The 20,162-nt window shown below is 38.8% G+C and overlaps 1 protein-coding gene across 9 annotated transcripts in view; it reads right to left on the bottom strand.

Annotated features, from left to right (window-relative positions):
• Positions 1-20,162, bottom strand: part of LOC123313101 (disintegrin and metalloproteinase domain-containing protein 11) — a 357,012-nt gene that overhangs the window by 76,641 nt on the left and 260,209 nt on the right. For all 9 annotated transcript variants that reach the window (XM_044897820.1, XM_044897828.1, XM_044897825.1 and 6 more), the window contains exon 4: positions 18,297-18,344. In XM_044897820.1, coding sequence (XP_044753755.1) covers positions 18,297-18,344 — 48 coding nt within the window. The remainder of the gene's footprint in view (positions 1-18,296; positions 18,345-20,162) is intronic.

The following is a 20,162-nucleotide window of genomic DNA, read 5'->3' as shown; positions in this document are numbered from 1 at the left end:
CTTATTCACCAAATTAGGCTCCATCCGACTATCATATTTGTCCTCAACTGAAAAAAAGTTTAAATGGTCGTGAATTTTCTTCCAACGAGGAGGTAATAAAAGCTGTGGAGGTCTGATTTGCAGGGCAAAAAAAAACATTTTTTTTGGAAGGTCTAGACACGTTGCAGGTTCGCTGTAATAAATGTACCCAATTAAGAGGAGAATATGTGAAGTAATAAAATATTTTGACATTGAAATTTTGTTTGGTTCTATAGTAGGCTAAAAATTATTCAATATATCCTCGTATTCCGTGATCTGTGAAGATCCGAGGCATCATGAGCATTGATAATATAATCAAGTGATAGTCGAGCGATAAATAGGTAACTCTGAAGTTATTCGTAGTCCAATTGTTTGCGAGTCTTAAGGTCCACCGAGAGCTTTACTGATATTTCGTGACCTCTGAAGATTCGAAGACAGGCGAGGCATCATGAACAATGCTAATCGAGTGATTTTCGAGCAACAAATAGCTAATTTTGAACCAGGATTGGGATCGAGATACGACTACAGGGACAATCATAAAAAAATCTTTATCCACATTCACAGATTGTTTCAAAACCGTCACCTTCTTTATACCAAATTGATGAGGTGTCTTTGGTAGTCCTCAACCCTCTCCAGATCAAAAACATCTGTTAGCTGACACATTCAGTCACAATAATTAAACTGAGTTGATAACCCTTTGATGTCAGCAATTTCAAGAAAAATATGCTCTATCAAACTCGAAGTTGATACAGTTCGTAATGTATACAGTATCCAATTAGCTGATTGCACATGGTAGGTAAGAACAATCCCTGTTATGACTACCTATAACCATTTCTCTATTTCTCTTTTACTTCACTCTCACATCTGAGCTCTGAAAACGCAACTTTTTTCTGGATTGATTAGATGATGTGTGCGCCTTCTGTTGAAAGCACTCTGATGAAATTAGTTGACACTGTACGTGCATCGCTTTGATTGCATAGGATAGCTTTGTGGGGCGTTGGATGAAAAAGTTTTTTTTTTGGTTGTAGCAATGATAGTGTGGCGTTCATAAAAGAGGGAATAGTAGGAAGAGTTCCACTGTGAGGGAAATTCAATCATAACGGATTTTCTCATAATTTTTTCGGCTTGAAGGAGCTCTTTATCTCGATTCTTAGAAATAATGTTCAGGAATAAATGAAAGAAAATACATTCACTCATGCCTCATAAAGATTTCGTTTATTTGATGCTAATCGAGTGATTTTCGAGCAACAAATAGCTAATTTTGAACCAGGATTGGGATCCAGATACGACTACAGAGAAATCTCTACCATTCGACAACCAGTCCCGCATACAAAAAAGTTTTCATCCACTACATCCACTACTAGAAAATTCGTAGTGGATGCGCCCGTTCGCATTCTTCCACTTAAATATTTATCGCGTGTCCTGAAAGGATCAGGTAATTCCGTATTCCCGGACGAATTAAACCGACCCGTATCTCTCGATCTGCGGACTCGCGATCCGGGCATTATTCCGCAGACGTTGCGGATCTGCCATCCCCCCAAACAGGTGGCTACATTTCTCCGTGCGAGTACACGGTACGGTCCCTGGGGGGACCCTGGAATTTACACAAATAACCCATCGGCCGTTTCGGGAACTTTGCCTGATGCTGCCGACCATCTACGGACGGCTAGCAAACTCCGTCCCGAATTTATCTATCGGATTTTTTTTTCTGGGAGTAGGCGCGGTCCGCCGTTTATTGGGGGGTGGATGGAGGCGATGACTGGGGTTCGCAGCCAGGTTCCTTGGTTCATCTGCTCGAAGATACGCCTTCGCCTCGGGTTAAGCTTTCGTGGATTCGCGCCAAAATACACAAATAAAATTATGATATTGGAATCGGGGAAAGCGAGCGTCAAATGGGATGTTACGAATATGGTGGATATGTGGAAGGTAAATAGGGTTCCAGCAATATTACCAATCATCAATAGATGATTGCGACTGTGTGCCCTCCTGTGACTGAAGAGACCCAGACTCGATCTACAGATCCTTCCACACTCCGGGCATAAATAGTCATTAACCAGATCTGGCCGTCGCTGTATCCTTCTAGAGTCTCCATTATAACTGTGTACCATAGACCTCCACTGTGACCTGTCTAACGCTGGTTGTTCCCAGTTGTGATTGGCATTAACTGATTTTAGGGATTGATGCAGTAAATCCTTGAACCGCTTAAACTGGCCTCCTGGTCTCCGAGCTCCCTCTGTGAATTCGCCATACAGAGCTTTTTTGGGGAGTCTTGTGTCTTGCATCCTCAGAATGTGGCCGCTCCATCTGAGTCGGGTCCTGGTTAATTGAGTCTCAATTGTTGTACAACTCGCGCGTTGCAAGACTTCTGCATTCGAAACTTTGTGGAACCATCTGATGTGCATTATCTGTCTTAGATGACGTTGTTGCGTTTGTTCAAGCTGTTCAATATGTCGCCTGTAGGGCGTCCAACTTGCGCTTCCGTAAAGAAGCGTTGGTAGGACGACTGCTTTGTAAACAGCTGTCTTGGTCTTCAGATTGAGGTCGTGATTTTGGAACACTCTGTCCTTTAGCTTCCAGAATGCCCGTGATGCCGAATTGATACGGTTGTGTATTTCCGCCTTCAGGTTAGCCCTAGTATTTATGAAGTTTCCCAAGTATTGGAAGTACTCGACCTGTTCTAGAGTTTCATCCTCCAGGCTGATATCTGTTTGAATGCTTTCTGGCGGACTAACCAGGATTTTTGTTTTCTGAGGATGTAAGACGCAAGAAAAGGAGACCAGTATAAGCGGTTTAAGGATATACTGCACCAATCCCTAAAATCAGTTGATGCCAATCACAACTGGGAACAACTAGCGTTAGACAGATAACAGTAGAGGTCTTTGGTCCACAGTTATAATGGAGACTCGAGAAGAATACAGCGGCGTCAAGATCTGGTTGGTGACTACCCATGCCCGGAGTATAGAAGGATCTGTAGGTCACGGTTGGGTCTCTCCAGTCACAGGAGGGCACACAGTCGCAAGTAGCCCTAAGAAATCATAAGTTAGATTGCACCGATAGCTTTGTTTTTGTGTCTTTTTGTAGATTTATTCTCGGTAAAGGGATACAGTTTAATCAGAGCTCCTGCACCAGCAGCACAAAGAACAACCCTTAATTCACATTTTCTTCAAATGTATATTTAGATCCAACAAAGTTCTGATTGGCAAGTACACCGGGATCAGCCCTTGGTAAAATTGTGATAATTTCCCCCCAGCTTCCCTCCGCAGTTGATATTTTTGAGAGTTCTGGAACCTTCCAGCGTCCAAAATTAATTTCGGAGCCTTCCTTTAAAATCCCGTCCGAAACCGCCCCATCAAGTAGGCCAATTTCCTGGATGAACTCGACGTTTAATGTTCGAGCCTAATGAGGACACATGTAGAACGAGAAGGCACTTAAAACCCCTCACGGATTCGTCAGAGTCGGCCTCGTTGGATATACCGCGGCATCAAAAGTGAATTTCGTTTATTCCGTCCCCCATGTTATAAATTTCGTCACGCACTAATCTCCCCGACGGCCACTGCGACATGGCTAATGTTGGCCACCCTGAAGTCGAGCAATTGATGCGCTCGGTTGGCAGCGTCCGCTCTCTCGAGCGAAAAATGTTCCTCGTTTAACGGATTGGTTGCCGATATTGTGATTTCTCGTCGAGTTGTTGGGAAAATAGTTCCATCTGCAATTCTAACGAAAATACAACGCTGATTGAATCATAACTATGTAAATTCATTGTAAATTAACGCGATATGACGAAAACAGCCGTCTATTATTCTATCGCCTGGATAACGCGAACGTATTTTGTTGGCAGTATTTGCCGATTCAATCGGAATTGTTCGAAAATAGCTCTGGGTTATTACTGCATATAATTCTGCTGATATTCGAAATGAAAAAAAGACAATTTGTTCTATGGCATATTTGCTGACAGGCCAATGTGATACAGATGAATTTGAAACGCCATCTCGACATTTCGTCTATAAACACAATCAAAACTTGAGTTCGGTCGAGTAGTGAAGAGAAAGTATCCGCCGATATGATTACTCCATGGCAATCCCAAAAAACTGAAGCAAGAACTTTTCCAGCAGATTTTTGGACACGAAACTTCTTAGGTCTTGGAGATCCAGAGTGTCGCCATTCAGTCGATTGTTGCTTTGTTTCTGGATCATTCAAATATACCCAAGTCTCATCCATAGTAACAATTCGGTTTAAGAAGTCTACATCGTTTTCAAATCGAGCACAGATCGAACGCGATGCTTCTACCCTTGCACGCTTTTGGTCAACATTCAAACATTTGGGGATCCATTTTGCAGCTATTTTTCTCATGTCCAAATTGACTTGAACTATATGATGAACGCGTTCTTATGAAACATTCAGTGCTTCAGATATCCGTTCTAGCCCAATTCGACGGTCTGATAAAATCATGTCATGAACTGCATCGATATTTTCGGGGACTGACACAGGAACTGGCCTTCTCGATCGGTCATCATCTTCAATGAAAAATCTACCTCTTTCGAAGCTTGCAGTCCAATTTTTCACGGTCACATACGAAGGACATTGATCACCAAGAGTATTGAGCATATCCTCATAAATCTGCTTACCTCTTAACCCTTTTAAATACAGGTACTTGATGATGGCTCGATACTCCAATTTTTCGATTTTCACAATTTCGTTGGACATCTTCTTTCTTTTACTTTATTGCGTAACTCTGGTTTACTTTTTTGACCTCAAACTTCACACTTCTAATGAGTTATTGTTCGTTGCTGTAGTAATGCAATATTTTTTTATGCATGGAACTGGCCTAGGCTAACTAGATATCAAAACATCCTCGTAATGTAATGCAAAATACTGCATCATCTCTTGCAATAGAGTGAGGAGAGGAGACAGGATCTTGATTTGTCCTTTTTGTTTTTTAGATGACGGCACTGTCTTCAAGAACCGAGATAATCCATCTACCCCCGGAATCTCCTTTTATTTGCGACCACTCCAACCTATTTTTCGAACCTGAACATCGACGAAAGGGAGTCTCTGAAGTGGCCCTCAAGTTTTTTGCTGGAACCAGGTCTCGCATCCCCACGTTTAATATAATGTTATTTCGAATCAAGCAGTTCCTCTTCCGAGCAAGCACTTCACGATGAATTTGGGAATCAGACAACAATGGGAGGTTGTTGAGAACGTCCCTTTCATGCGAATAATAGATAAGGAAGGCTGTTAAACATATTTGGCGCGTAATGTACAAGAATGGAGGACGAATGTTCCTCTGGAAGTGGGATGCGAGAAAGTTTGAATTCGAGAAGGAAATTTACAAATGACGCACCATCTTTCGGCAGTACACGACGGATACGACTCGTTTGAATTCCCCAGGAAGTTCATCCTAATGAGATCACCGAATGGTGCTTTCACTTAGAATATCTGATTATTATCAAGATATGATTCGAAGTGAATATCTTCGAAATGAGGATACACTCTGTCATTTTAGCCAGGTGTGTTTCAATGACCTTGAGGGTTTTCTGGATATTGCTATGGGACAAGACGAGAGCTGTTAATTGACAGAGTGAGGCCTCTTGTTGATGTTGATGTAGATTTCAGCTGGGTCTACGTAGTCTACTGCTAGTCCTCCAGTTCTAGAGGTGTAACTAGGATCTAGGATGGTTTCAAAGAGACCTCTACAAGTCTCTTGTACAAATCATTTTTTGCTTAAGCTAGCAATGACAAAAAGTGTCACAAATTGAGTATGATACGAGCAGACATTTTGGTTTTTACTGTCAGCGCACCACATAACGTTTTAATAGAAGAAGTGACCTGCTCATGAATGATTGAATATTGGACCAGGTAGAGGGATAGAGTATTGGGTTTGGTTCAACAGTCAGACTAGCTAAAGCTATCAGTAACATCTGTTGTAGCCTACGAAGATGCTCTGTGAACTACACATGAGTCTCAACCTCTTAAAGAATGAGAAAAAGAAGGAAAAGTCCTTTTTGAGCTGTTTTACAGTAAGTTTGTGCACTAAATGTATCGAGGCACAGTTATAGATCTGCCTTGGCAGATGTATAGCTAGGTTAGCCCCAGAACCGTGTTCCTTGTAGATAGATAACCTTGTGTATGAACCAGTATCCTCTGATCTGTACCAAGATGCTAGTTGTTCTGTTTATGCTAGGTTTCTGTAAGTATCATCTCAGATTTCTAGCCCAGCGCCTTCGTTTACACGAACACTAGCACTAATGCTTGAATTACATTTTCAGATTCCAAATTCGCAGATCTGGCTACAGTATGCATCAGCCATTTAGGAATCGAATCAGGTTCGCGTGATTGAACCGTTTTATGCTTCCACGTTAAACCAGTCCCCGTTCAACTATCGTCATCAATCACTTAAATCCGGGATTGGAAGTGTTTCCATGATAAATGGAATTTTTAGCGCCACCTGTTGGGAGTAATTATAGACGTCGCCGTCGAGCGTAAGGTGGATGCCAATTTCGCAAATGAACTGTAGCACGCGATTCAATATAGGCTATATAGGGGGATCATTCGAACAGACCCGGATTATCAATGCGACCGTGAGCAGAATAAACAAACAACCAATCAAGCGAAACGGATTTTTATTGAGACGTTTCGAGGAAATGGGTTTGATTAAAAATGTGAGCGGAAAAGAAGCCTGTGTTAATTTGAATTCGAGAGGAATGGCGAGAAAATGATCGGGCTTATTTCAACCCTGTCTGTTTTATTCACGATCATCCACGTCAAATTCATAAGTATCAAGTTTATGTTAACATTTTCATTCGAGCAAACTATTCAATTACCCATTATTTTATTTAGTCTGGCATCAGGCGTGAAAAATTAGAACCTTGCCTAAAATTTCAACAAATTAATGGAAAATGAATTAAAGCTGCCCATCTGCTGTCCAGAATTTTTTTCGAAAACTACCAGAAACAACTCTATAAGGGTTGATAAAAACTCATCCGATGGGTGTCTCAGCTTTTCACTCATTTCGAGAATATTTAAAATCTCAGAAATAATGATCTTTTGACTCAAATTCGAAGTGATTAGTTAAAATCAAGTTATACAGGGTGAGTCTTTGAATCGTACAAATATTTTAACATTTCTTGGTGTAGTATAGGAATAGAAAACTAATTGTGATTGCCCATCGGTCTAACTTTTCTTCAGAAACTACTCTAGGTAAATTGTGACGAAAATTGACAACAATCTTCCTAGCCTTGGTACCAATATACTCATTCTGAAGATTCGAATGATGTTATAGCTGAAGTTTTGAGTTTACCTTGAAAAGTTACATTCCAAGTTGAAATACCTCGAAATTCAGGAAAAATAGGTCGTAACTATAATATTCAAGATGAAACGTCAGTTGAGTTTATTCAGAACCGCAAAGATAAGAGTACTCCAAATTATAAAACCGGAAAAGGGAGTAAACCACGTTGAATTAATTCTTTTATTACAAAGAAGACAAAGCAGTCCGAATGGTACAAGGAATAATCTAAATTCGTGAAAAACTCCCAACATTTGCATAAATATTACATCCTTGTGAAGTTTTCTCCAGAAAATTTCTTTTGATAACGTAATGTTGGAAATAATGAAACGAATGTAATTAAAGGAATTAAGCCATCATGGGGTTTCATTGTCTTGAAGAGGCGGACCATTGACTTCCCTTTGAGTTGGACTTGAAATTGTTCAGTTGAATGTGGTAAAAGAGTGTAAAATGGGAGAATGGAGTTTTGGACACTTCTATTCTTTACGGAATTCTTGTTCAAACAGTTTTTCAGCTCTTGCAGGACATGAATATGGCTAATTGGGATTAGGTTCAAGTTGCAGCTTTTTATCATCACCCCCAAAAAACGATTTTGATAAACCCCAGCGTTTTCCTTTCTGAAAAAGTCCCATTTTTTCGTCCCCGATTCGATGACGGATGTTGCCGAATTCATCACCTCGTTTCACTCCAAACCGTGACAGGTACCCGTTTCGTCGGTCCTGAAATATCTTCAAGCTGCCGCTTTTCCATTTCATTTCGCGCATTCTGGCTGAAGATGAATCTCCCACTCCGGACGAAGCATCACCTGTTTTTCCCAGCCTATAAAGGGCGGATTTGGCTTGAATAGAGGAGAATGCTGAGATAATAAGTGAAAACATTTATACTAAGAGCGCCAGTAGCACTCTGTCACTATAATGGCGGACCTGGCCCGGTTTGCCGTTGTACCACCGTTCGTTCCTTCTTTTTTCCCGTCCGGAAAGTTATAGAGTTTACACACGCCTCTCACTATACAGCTCGTACGGCATCTTCCAGAATTAACAGCCACTTCCGTTTGAAAGCAGACGTCTTCGAAAACGGGGTCGAACCTGGGGATGCCGCAGTTTCTTTGGATCGGAACAGGACTGGCATTGCAGCTTTTAAGACCGAGATTTACTGGTTTTCAGATTTTGAACGCTCACGAAAATATAAATTGAGGGTGAAGAAATAGGTAAATGTCAACTCGTTAATGAGAGTGACACAGCAAAGAAGTATAAAGTTCATTATCATAGTAGTAGTAGTTTTTTTATTGGAAGAACAATTTTTCGATATCAATGAAACTTTACGAAACTCAAGAGCCAAAAAATGTTCTCTCCGTAGTATTTTGGTTAAAAAGAGAATAGTTTCTACGTGTAATAAACCTAAAATCAACGTGAGGTAGTAACGTTGCTATAAACCTACGATGAAACGTATTTCCTAACGATATTTTGCCGTTTATTCAACGATAAATATTATTACGATTCACCTCATGTAGCTTCCGTGTTCTCTGGTGAAAAATACTGAATACGAGGATATATTGAAATACTCTTAGGCTTCTATAGAAACAAACAACTCTCCTCTTAATTGGATACATTTATTCCAGCGAACCTGCAACGTCTCTAGACAAAAAAATTGTTTTTTCTTGCTCTGCAATCCAGACCTCCAGCTTTTATTACCTCCTCGTTGAAAGAAAATTTACGACCTTTTAAACTTTTTCGGTTGAGGAATGAGATTATAGTCAGATGGAGCCAAATCTGGTGAATAAGGGGAATGTTCTAGTAATTCAAACCCTAACCACGAATTTTTTGCATGACAACATGAGATTTGTGTGCAGGTGCGTTATCCTGCAAAAACAAAACACCTTTGGATAACTTTCCCCGTCTTTTCTCTTTAATTTTTTCCCGTAGAGTGGTCAGTAATGTCGAATAGTAATCTCGGGTTATTGTTCTACCCTCATCCAGAAAATCAATCATGATTACTTCATGGCAATCCCAAAAAAATGAAGCAAGAACTTTTTCAGCAGGTTTTTGGACACGAAACTTCTTAGGTCTTGGGGAACCAGAGTGTCGCCATTCCATCGATTGTTGCTTCGTTTCTGGATCGTAGAAATGTACCCAAGTCTCATCCATGGTAGCATCGTTTTCAAATCGAGCACAGATCGATCGCGATGCTTCTACCCTTGCATGCTTTTGGTCAACATTCAAACATTTCGGGATCCATTTTGCAGCAATTTTTCTCATGTCCAAATTGACGTGAACTATATGATGAACGCGTTCGTATGAAATATTCAGTGCTTCAGATTCGACGGTCTGATAAAATCATGTCATGAACTGCATCGATATTTTCGGGGACTGACACAGAAATTGGCCTTTCCGATCGGTCGTCATCTTCAATGAGAAATTCACCTCTTTTGAAGCTTGCAGTCCAATTTTTCACGGTCGCATACGAAGGACATTGATCACCAAGGGTATTAAGCATATCTTCGTAAATCTGCTCACCTCTGAACCCTTTTAAATACAGATACTTGATGATGGCTCGATACTCCAACTTTTCGATTTTCATAATTTCGGTGGACATCTTCTTTCTTTTGATTTATTCCGTAACTCTGGTTTACTTTTTTGACCTCAAACTTCACACTGACACTTCTAATGAGTTATTGTTCGTTGCTATGGTAACGCGATATTTTTTTTATGCATGGAACTGGTCTAGGCTAACTAGATATCAATACATCCTAGTAAAACGATACTCTTCAACAATTTAGTGGATTTGAGCGATTTGTAACTGCCAAATTACAGGAACTCGATGGAAACTGATGTTGCGCAACCAACCGGATTAATTGTAGCTGAACAACCTGGATTAATGAAGAAACCGATTCGATGAACCTCAAGATCGATGCAGCGCTGAAACGAATAGCGGGGAATCATTTCTCGAATGTGGATTTGCTCGAGCCATTTCCCACGATGGTTGTCGATTTGTGGGATTCAGCTGAAACGACTAGATCTAGTCTATTGCTTCAGTTGAGGCAAAGCTGCACTGTTCAGAGGCTGAGAGGATTATGCCGTGCGTTTGTGTATTGTTAGTTGTCAGTGCAGCAGACACAAACGAGGATTATCGATCGAATAAACTGGTAATGACGCAACTCATTTGAAGGTATAATTGATCAATAGGATCGCGACAAGCATCCTACAGGGTTCCCCGAATTCCATAGTTTGGAATGATGAAATACCTGAGGAGTATTGGGCCATTCAACATCAAAACAGTATAATATTCATAGATACTTTACTAGAATTGGTATGGCTCTCGCTTTTCGAATTATTGAGAATTCCATACCGTTCTATTTGATTCCACCACGGTGGAAAAAAATTTTTCGAAGGGCAAATTTTGACGTGTCTCTCAGAAAAATCATCGTAAATCTAAATGTTATACATATTCTGGAAGAGCATTTTCTTCTCCAGTGATACATTTCGAAATTTCATCGATCTTAGTGCAACCGTTCGGTCCTGACGAATTTTTAACCAACCTCATGTTTTTTGGGATTTTTATTGGGTCAACGTTTGACACGCGTATTTCCCAGGAAATCGTTTTTCCCAATATTTATGTATTACTTAAAATGTTTGATCAAAGGTTTACTGGACTCTCCTTTGACACCCTTTCCCGAATATGAAATTTCATTCTCCACTCCCTCAAATGACTTTCCGGAGATGCTGTAAGTATGAAAAGGGATGAATAGCGAACGAGTTAATGAAGGCCAGTCAAAGATCCATAAACTACCTAAAATATTAATATCCCAGTAATGAATGACACGGTTTTTATACCCAACTTCTCTGTACATAACTCGGCACAGTCGACAGAATGCATTTTGCATGAGCACCGGTCATGAAATTCATTTTCTTGTATATTTCAGCAAACTGACTGAATAATATATGGCTGAGTGAACGTCAAACGATCGTTTTCATTAATGACGTTTCCGACGGCACAGTGTGACGGGGAAACAACATCAGAACACCTCAGAATTTCAATTTTGCAGCAGTCGACTTCCACATCTGGCTGTATTGTCCCTTTTTATACTGGCTGCTTAACCCTTAATTTGATTCCGTATCCTATGAGATACGCCATATTCACGCAATTATTCTTCTGTGTAGAGGGCTGCATCAGGTTGCATCATGTAGTACCTATATTATATATATAGATCTCATTTCATTCAAACCCACAACTATTTTCGCCATGCATGTTTGTTGAAAATACAGTGTCATTATAGTAAGTAAAGTTGGTTTTTTATAAATGCTCTTGCCAAATTAAGGGTTAATAAGCAGGAGATGAAGTAGGCAACGTCTTGAAATTGAGGACTAATTGGAAGTGTATGAATTCATTTCGAGATGGAATTGTCATTTATTTCCACTTTTCTGTTCGTACAGCGACTGTGTGGAATTCGTTTCGTGTATATTGTCAATCTTTCATTTCATCACTGAAATTGATAGCAGGTAGAATAGTAATTTACGTAACAAACTCTGAAAGTAATATTTTACGGGAGGAATAGGAACTAGAATCCTGTAAAATCAATTTTGGAACGTCTAACGTACAATATTTTTTCTCCAGCCTTACTCCTTCCAATTTTTCGGATATGAAAAGAGAAGAAGAGAAATACACTACGATATTGCCTGACAACTTAAAACAGATCGTAAGATCTTCGCAAAAATGAGCTTTTAATCACAATAGGACCTTCAGGTGGTTGAAGGTGAACAGTTTACCTTCACGAGGTTCAGAAACTCATTTTTGTTGAAATCATATAATCTGTTTTGAGTTCAATCATGGATTCTCACCGAGTATGAATGTAATATCACAGGCCAACAAAATGAAAAAAAAATAATTTGGTGCCGGAAATCTAACATCTGATTTTAGATGTTTTTAATGTGCTGATTCCAAAAATGCCACCAGATTTTTTCTATCAGCTCTAGTTTATGAGATACACATTACAGGTTAAATGGTATATTTTTTTCTGATGAAGGACAACAAATGTGTTCTTTTACATAACGGTAACAAATATGGCTCAATTCCTATTGGTCATTCTACTACCATGAAGGAAGAATATGAAACAATAGCATTAGTTTTGAGAAAAATTAAATACGAAGAACATTAGTGGTCAATTTGTGTTGATTTAAAAATGATTAAATTCCTCCTTGGACAGCAGAGTGGTTATACGAAATATCCTTGTTTTTTGTGCCTTTGGGACAGCAGAGCTAAAAATGAGCACTGGGTTAACAAAAATTGGCCTTCAAGAGATGTCATGATTCAAGAAATACAAAACGTGATCAACAAACCTTTGGTTTCAAGAGAAAAAATCTTACTTCCGCCCTTGCATATCAAGCTAGGCCTAATAATAATGAAGCAACTTGTGAAGGCTTTAAATCGAGATGGAAATTGTTTTGGATATTTGTCACGTAAATTTCCTGGCATTAGCACGGAAAAACTAAAAGATGGTATATTTGATGGTCTTTAAATAAGGCAACTTGTTAAAGATCCACAATTCACCACATAAATGAACGAGACTGAATCTAACACTTGGAGTTCATTTGTTCAAGTAGTACAAAATTTTCTTGGCAATCATAAAGCAGAGAATTACGTAGAATTAGTGGACACTATGCTTTCAAAATTTAATATTCTTGGCTGTAACATGAGTATAAAAGTTCACTACCTCCACAGCCACCTAGATCGTTTTCCAGAAAACTTAGGTGATTGTAGTGAAGAACAGGGGAAAAGATTCCATCAGGATATTAAAACTATGGAAGATCGTTATCAAGGACGATGGGATAGCCACATGATGGCGGACTACTGCTGGAGCCTTCAGCGAGACTGCCCTAGTAAACTCCATTCTAGAAAATCGTATAAAAGAAAATTTTTATGTGATTAGTGACTAATGTAATTATGTAAATTAAGTTTTTGCAATAAATACTTAAATCCATGTGTCTTTGTTTTTTTTAACTGTCAATAGTAATATTATATATTATAACAGTTATAACGTAAATTATATACACAATTTTTTTTAAAAATCTCAAAAACTAGATCTGATAGACAAAATCTGAGAACCTTTTTACATTCTGCATCCAAAAATTACTCAGGAACAGTTAAAAAATCGCAGGCACCAAAATGTGTGTTGGCCTGTGATTTGATACATTCAGCCGATGCCGAATTGTGTGACATTCCTCCCAATAAAAACCTTAAACTCCTTCGGCAGTGGAAAAATACAAGGATCGATAACCGGTTCGTGAATAATAAACGATAAAAATTCTCTAAGGAAACGAATCCAATTGGGAGAATTGATATTCACTGGGTACCCGGGATTCTGCGATAATTTTTTCGGGACAGCTCTATCTGCATCGAATTTCATATTTAGATGCATGTGTAGTCTGATATAAGCAAATAGATGCGGATGCAGAAGACGGCGTCGCTATCCCTGGAATATTTCCACATGTAAATTTTGCACATTGAAGTGGACCCTCGGTAGCGACAGAAGTGGTTCGTTTGCCTTGCCATCTCGGTATGTTTATGTGGTGCGGTTTCGCGCAAATGGAAATTACTAAGATTAGATTCTTGAGGAACCTCCAGCTAGGGAAAACTGATTAATTCGATGAAAACTTCTCTAGATATAAGAAAATATGAGAGCGATAAATAAAGAGTCAAAACGACACTAGGCTTCTTGATTCTACGTATAGAAGAAATGAATGTAGAATGTATTGATATCTAGTTAGCCTAGACCAGCTCCATGCATAAAAAAAATATTGCGTTACCATAGCAACGAACGATAACTCATTAGAAGTGTTAGTATGAAGTTTGAGGTCAAAAAAGTAAACCAGAATTAAGCAATAAATCAAAAGAAAGCAGAAGTCCAACGAAATTGTGAAAATCGAAAAATTGGATTATCGAGCCATCATCAAATACCTGAATTTAAAAGGGTTAAGGGGTGAGCAGATTTACGAAGATATGCTTATTACCCTTGGTGATCAATGTCCTTCGTATGCGACCGCATATTGGACTGCAAACTTTTAGCTTCAAAAGAGGTAAATTTTCCATTGAAGATGATGACCGATTGGGAAGGCCAGTTTCTGTGTCAGTCCCCGAAAATATCGATGCAGTTCATGGCATGATTTTATCAGACCATCGAATTGGGCTAAAACGGATATCTGAAGCACTGAATATTTCATACGAACGCGTTCATCATATTGTTCAAGTCAATTTGGACATGAGAAGAATTGCTGCAAGATGGATCCCCAAATGTTTGAATGTTGACCAAAAGCGTGCGAGAGTAGAAGCATCGCGTTCGATCGGTGCTCGATTTGAATACGATGTAGACTTCGTCAACTGAATTGTTACTATGGATGAGACTTGGGTACATTTCTACGATCCAGAAACAAAGCAACAATCGATGGAATGGCGACACTCTGGTTCTCCAAGACCTAAGAAGTTTCGTGACCAAAAATCTGCTGGAAAAGTTCTTGCTTCAGTTTTTTGGGATTGCCATGGAGTAATCATGATTGATTTTTTGGATAAGGGTAGAACAATAACCGGAGATTACTATTCTACATTACGGACCACTCTACGGGAAATAATTAAGGGGAAAAGACGCGGAAAGCTATCCAAAGGTGTTTTGTTTGTGCAGGACAACGCCCCTGCACACAAATCTCATGTTGCCATGCAAAAAATTCGTGATTTAGGGTTTGAATTACTAGAACACCCCCCTTATTCACCAGATTTGGCTCCATCCGACTATCATCTCTTTCCATAACTGAAAAATTTTAAATGGAATCCCCAAATGTTTGAATGTTGATCAAAAGCGTGCAAGGGTAGAAGCATCGCGTTCGATCTGTGCTCGATTTGAAAATGATGTAGACTTTTGAACCGAATTGTTACTATGGATGGGACTTGGATACATTTTGACGATCCGGAAACAATGCAACAATCGATGGAATGGCGACACTCTGGTTCTCCAAGACCTAAGAAGTTTCGTGACCAAAAATCTGCTGGAAAAGTTCTTGCTTCAGTATTTTGGGATTGCCATGAAGTAATCATGATTGATTTTTTAGATAAGAGTAGAACAATAACCGGAGAATACTATTCGACATTACTGACCACTCTACGGGAAAAAATTAAAGAGAAAAGTCGTTTTGTTTTTGCAGGACAACGCCCCTGCACACGAATCTCATGTTGCCATGCAAAAAATTCGTGATTTAGGATTTGAATTACTAGAACACCCCCTTTATTCACCAGATTTGGCTCCATCCGACTATCATCTCTTTCCTCAACAGAAAAAAAGTTTAAGATGTCGTTAATTTTCTTTCAACGAGGAGCTTATAAAAGCTGTGGAGGTCTGGTTTGCAGAGCAAGAAGAAACATTTTTTTTCTGAAAGGTCTAGAGATGTTGCATGTTCTATAGTAGGCTAAGAATTTTTCAATATATCTCCGTATTCAATGAATTTATGCCATCTGATTGTATCACTATTAGATACTCTGAAAATCTTCGAAGGAGAATGCAGATAAACCCTTTTGAACCCTCTGTATCACTCAATGAACAGCCTGCATATCAATTTTGAGATTGTTACGATAGATCAAGCGCATAAACACTCACGCTCCTTTCACACTTCAATGATAGTTTTAATAAAACGCGACATTTTCAGTAACGACGTCATCTAGCCTGTCGTCGGGAATATAACGAAATTATTATGTGGAATATCGCGAGCATCCATGAGCGCTTTCAGTCTTCGGATCCTCCTAGACCGAAGAATGATGCACAGTTTCCTCCTAGATGCATATTAGCAGGGTACCTCTTTCATTTCGACTGAATCGTGTAAGCTCCGAGGGGATATATCCCGTGTTCTGACGATAAGGACGCTACTTAACGACTGCTCCCATTCTCTGCCTATGCTACCTTATGAAAAATAAGGCCATTCATCCTATTCTCCATATATTTCATACTCTCTATACTGAGGTAAGCAATGTGGAACGTATGGATGTTTCCGCTGAGATAAATAATAGATGGATGTGGTTTTATCCCTGAATGGGAAATACGGGCTTATGTGGCTGTTTATGAAGGTGGGGAGAGAGGTTAGCTCGATGTGCGATGGCATAAACTCCAAAATTTGCTTTTCTTACAGGACCATTAACCTGAGGTGGAGTAGAGAGTTTTTTGTACATCCAGGCATTGAGCGTTTAACTACATTTGTCGTGAATATCTGTATAACTAGAGCCTTGTGGCTTTCACAATCTTCTGTCAAAGGAATTCAGCTATTTCTCAGTTTTCGGGGTCATGATGATGGTCCAAGAGATGCTATCGAAGTTCAGTACTGAGGTATTAATCATTAATTCTTGCGACTTGAACTGGTTTGCTTCTGAATCTTCGAGTGAGAAGTGTGAAGAAGAGTGAAAGCGATTTATTATTGTCATCATTGTTCTTCTTCAGCATTCATGGCACTGATCAGAAGGAATCTAATTTATCAATTGTTCTGCGCATTCACCAATTTACAACTAAGAACTGAAGCTCAACTGCAATTGAAATTTACGATGCCTATACACTACTTATTACAGTTATAGTACAGGCGGCCATTCTGGTGTAATCTTTCAATTTTATGGGAGGTTTTCCAACCATTTCCAACCTGACTCATTCATATTTCATGCTATGTATCTTTTTACACGCGGTGTGTTTAATATTGTAAGCTGATGTCTCCTATAACGACGCTCACACTGTAGTAACGGCGCTTCTACAAGAATGAAAAACTGGGGTATTATGAGTACAGTAAAACTCATGAATACAAAAGACCCGAATGATCCATTTTCGAGAGTTAGATAAATAACGAAAAAGTAAAGATTTTTCAATTCAATATTTTTCATTGCAGCTGCAGAGTAATAAAACGATTTTCATGTTTTTCACGAATTTTCCCCCTGATTAAACAAGTGGAAATCGATGAATTCATATCTTGTTAAAAACGAAACATTTTATTGTTATTGGAAATATATTAAATGTTTAGTGGTGCCGAAGCAATTTAATTTCGAATGTTAGAATATTTGAAACAATGACAAGTGCATGAAAAAAATTTAGGCGAGGTTTTTCGAACCGAATTTATCTCCGTTAATTTCATTAAAACCCAATATATATGAAATTCCACGAACCTTTAACTTAATTTCATGGCTGGTGCTGACATTTTATGGAATTCCATACATCAAGATCAGTTTATTTAAACCATAGTAGAGTTCTATCATTTTTACAAGAGAACATCGAATAAATATTGATGGGTTATAAAAATATCAAATGCCAAATTCTCAGCAAGCTTTATTGATCGGGATTCCAATTCAAGTAGTAGTAAAATTAGAGGCAAAAAAGTCGAATAAATAAGAAAGAACCAATTTTAATACTTTTATCGAATGGTTAGTTTTCGTATCCCCGAGATGGGGTAATCAAAATACAGGAATACTGGCCCTCCGGTCTACCACCAATCTAAATTTATACATAACCGTATTGACATGTAAATTTGATTCCCAGCTTCGGCGAAATGATGTAATATATATATCTAAGGTTTCATATCCGAGACTCCCCACATCGAATATGTATGCATACAGACAAATTTTCGGTCTGCGGAAACGTATAATGATATTTTCCATGGGGACTTTCTTATTTTGGAGAACTGAATAAAATCATAATATTTTATCATGATGCGATAAAGACATTTGGGGAATTGAAATGAATAAGGTTATTATTATTTTATCCTTCTTATGATGCTCTTATTCTTATACGATCAAAGTTTGAATGCTTTTTCTGTAGTATCCTCAGTGCTACCATATGAGTGTTGTTTGGGGTTGAATACTCAAAGGTCATACTAAAATTAAACTAAGCTTTGAAATTAAAGGGGCTTCAAAATTGATCACTGGTCGTGAAGCTTTGAAAAAACTGAAAAAGCGATGCGAATCAGTCCTACAAAAAATATTTACTACTCACTTTAGCTGGGCGAGTCCTTCCAGGTGCAAAACCATCCCCTTGACCCCTCTGAAAAAATAATATCGATCAATATTAGGTTTCCTCTGGACGTGTGACTGACATGCATGTGCATCAGTATGTTAGCAGGTGATTTGTTTGTATGAATTATTGTGAGATGTTGATGTGTTTAAGAATAATCCACGTTTGGGAGATTTTTATAAGGATTATCTCTTCTGAAGAAGAAGCGCAAGAGATAGTCAGTAAAAACGATTCAGATCATGGGTGTTACCATAGCAGACACTGTATCTTTCATCGCCCATTGAAGCTGGATGAATTTATACATTCAAATGTAACATGCTGATCAACGAGAACACGAAAAGTAGCCACAGAATATTTAAGAATAAATGAAGCAACTTTTATCGCAAATTGGAGGAAAAAATTTGGTTGAACTAAGTTTCTTTCAGGTGGTTGATTCGTCAAAATGTTGGAATGCCTTTGTTATGAAAAAAAGACTGGCCTTCTTAGCCCTTGAATGAATTCCAAGGCTAAAGAATATATTTCGTGCCTCATTCGCCAGGTATCTTCCCTCTACTTCAATACCCACATACCCCGCTGTATATTTTTCCAGGAGACTTTGATTAAACGTTTCCGATTAAATTAATCCTTTCACTCGATTACACGAGGCCGGAATGAACTCGGCGGATTTGAAAAAAAGTGTTTACGAACACTAATTCCGCGGTTAATAGTGAATAATATATAATAATTGGTTCGCTTCCTGTATACATACCCGTAACTCAATTAATACGGAACCCGCTACACTTCATTAGCGTTCAGTTGTTCCTAAAACAAGCTAAAACATGTTTTCATTAACCTGGTTACGCCAGAACCAGGAATACGCTTATTTAAAAATACGTTTCAATTAAGTTTCGGATTTGAAAATACACCGGGATTCGTTAAGGCGTCGGTCGCGAGCTGCCTCGCTTCGTAATGAAATGAAATCGAAGTTTATTAATTTCCAGTTGATTGCTTCATTTCTTTTTGCGAATGTACGCTCGGTGCATGGATCAATTTGGGGTAATTGATGGAAAATATTGAGATTGTAACTCGTGCTTGAACAGAAGAAAGATGCAAAACACATCCGCGCTTGACGTTGACATAAATTAAAACCTTTAAGGCCTATAATACGAGGATGTATTGAAATCTAATTAGCCTAGACCAGTTCCATGCACGAAAAAAATATTGCGTTACCATAGCAACGAACAATAACTCGTTAGAAGTGTCAGTGTGAAGTTTGAAATCAAAAGAGTAAACCAGAATTACGCACTAAATTAAAAGAAAGAAGATGTCCACCGAAATTGTGAAAATCGAAAAATTGGAGTATCGAGCCATCATCAAGTAGCTGTATTCAAAAAGTTTGAAAGGTAAGCAGATTTACGAAGATATGCTTAATACCCCTGGTGATCAATTTCCTCAGCATGCGATCTTGAAAAATTGGACTACAAGCTTCAAAATGTTCCATTGAAGATGATGACCGATTGGGAAGGCCAGTTTCTGTGTCAGTCCCCGAAAATATCGTTGCAGTTCTTGACATGATTTTATCAGACCGTCGAATAGGGCTGAAACGAATATCTGAAGCACTGAATATTTCATACGAACGCGTTCATCATATAGTACACGTCAATTTGGACGTGAGAAGAATTGCTGCAAGATGGATCCCCAAATGTTTGAATGTTGACCAAAAGCTTGCAAGGGTAGAAGCATCGCGTTCGATCTGTGCTCGATTTGAAAAGGATGTAGACTTCTTAAACTGAATTGTTACTATGGTAAGACTTGGGTACATTTCTACGATCCAGAAACAGAGCAACATTCGATGGAATGGCGACACTC

This window comes from Coccinella septempunctata, chromosome 5 (assembly GCF_907165205.1).
Source record: "Coccinella septempunctata chromosome 5, icCocSept1.1, whole genome shotgun sequence".
Classification (NCBI taxonomy): Eukaryota; Metazoa; Arthropoda; class Insecta; order Coleoptera; family Coccinellidae; genus Coccinella; species Coccinella septempunctata.
This window is presented reverse-complemented; position numbering and strand designations above follow the sequence as displayed.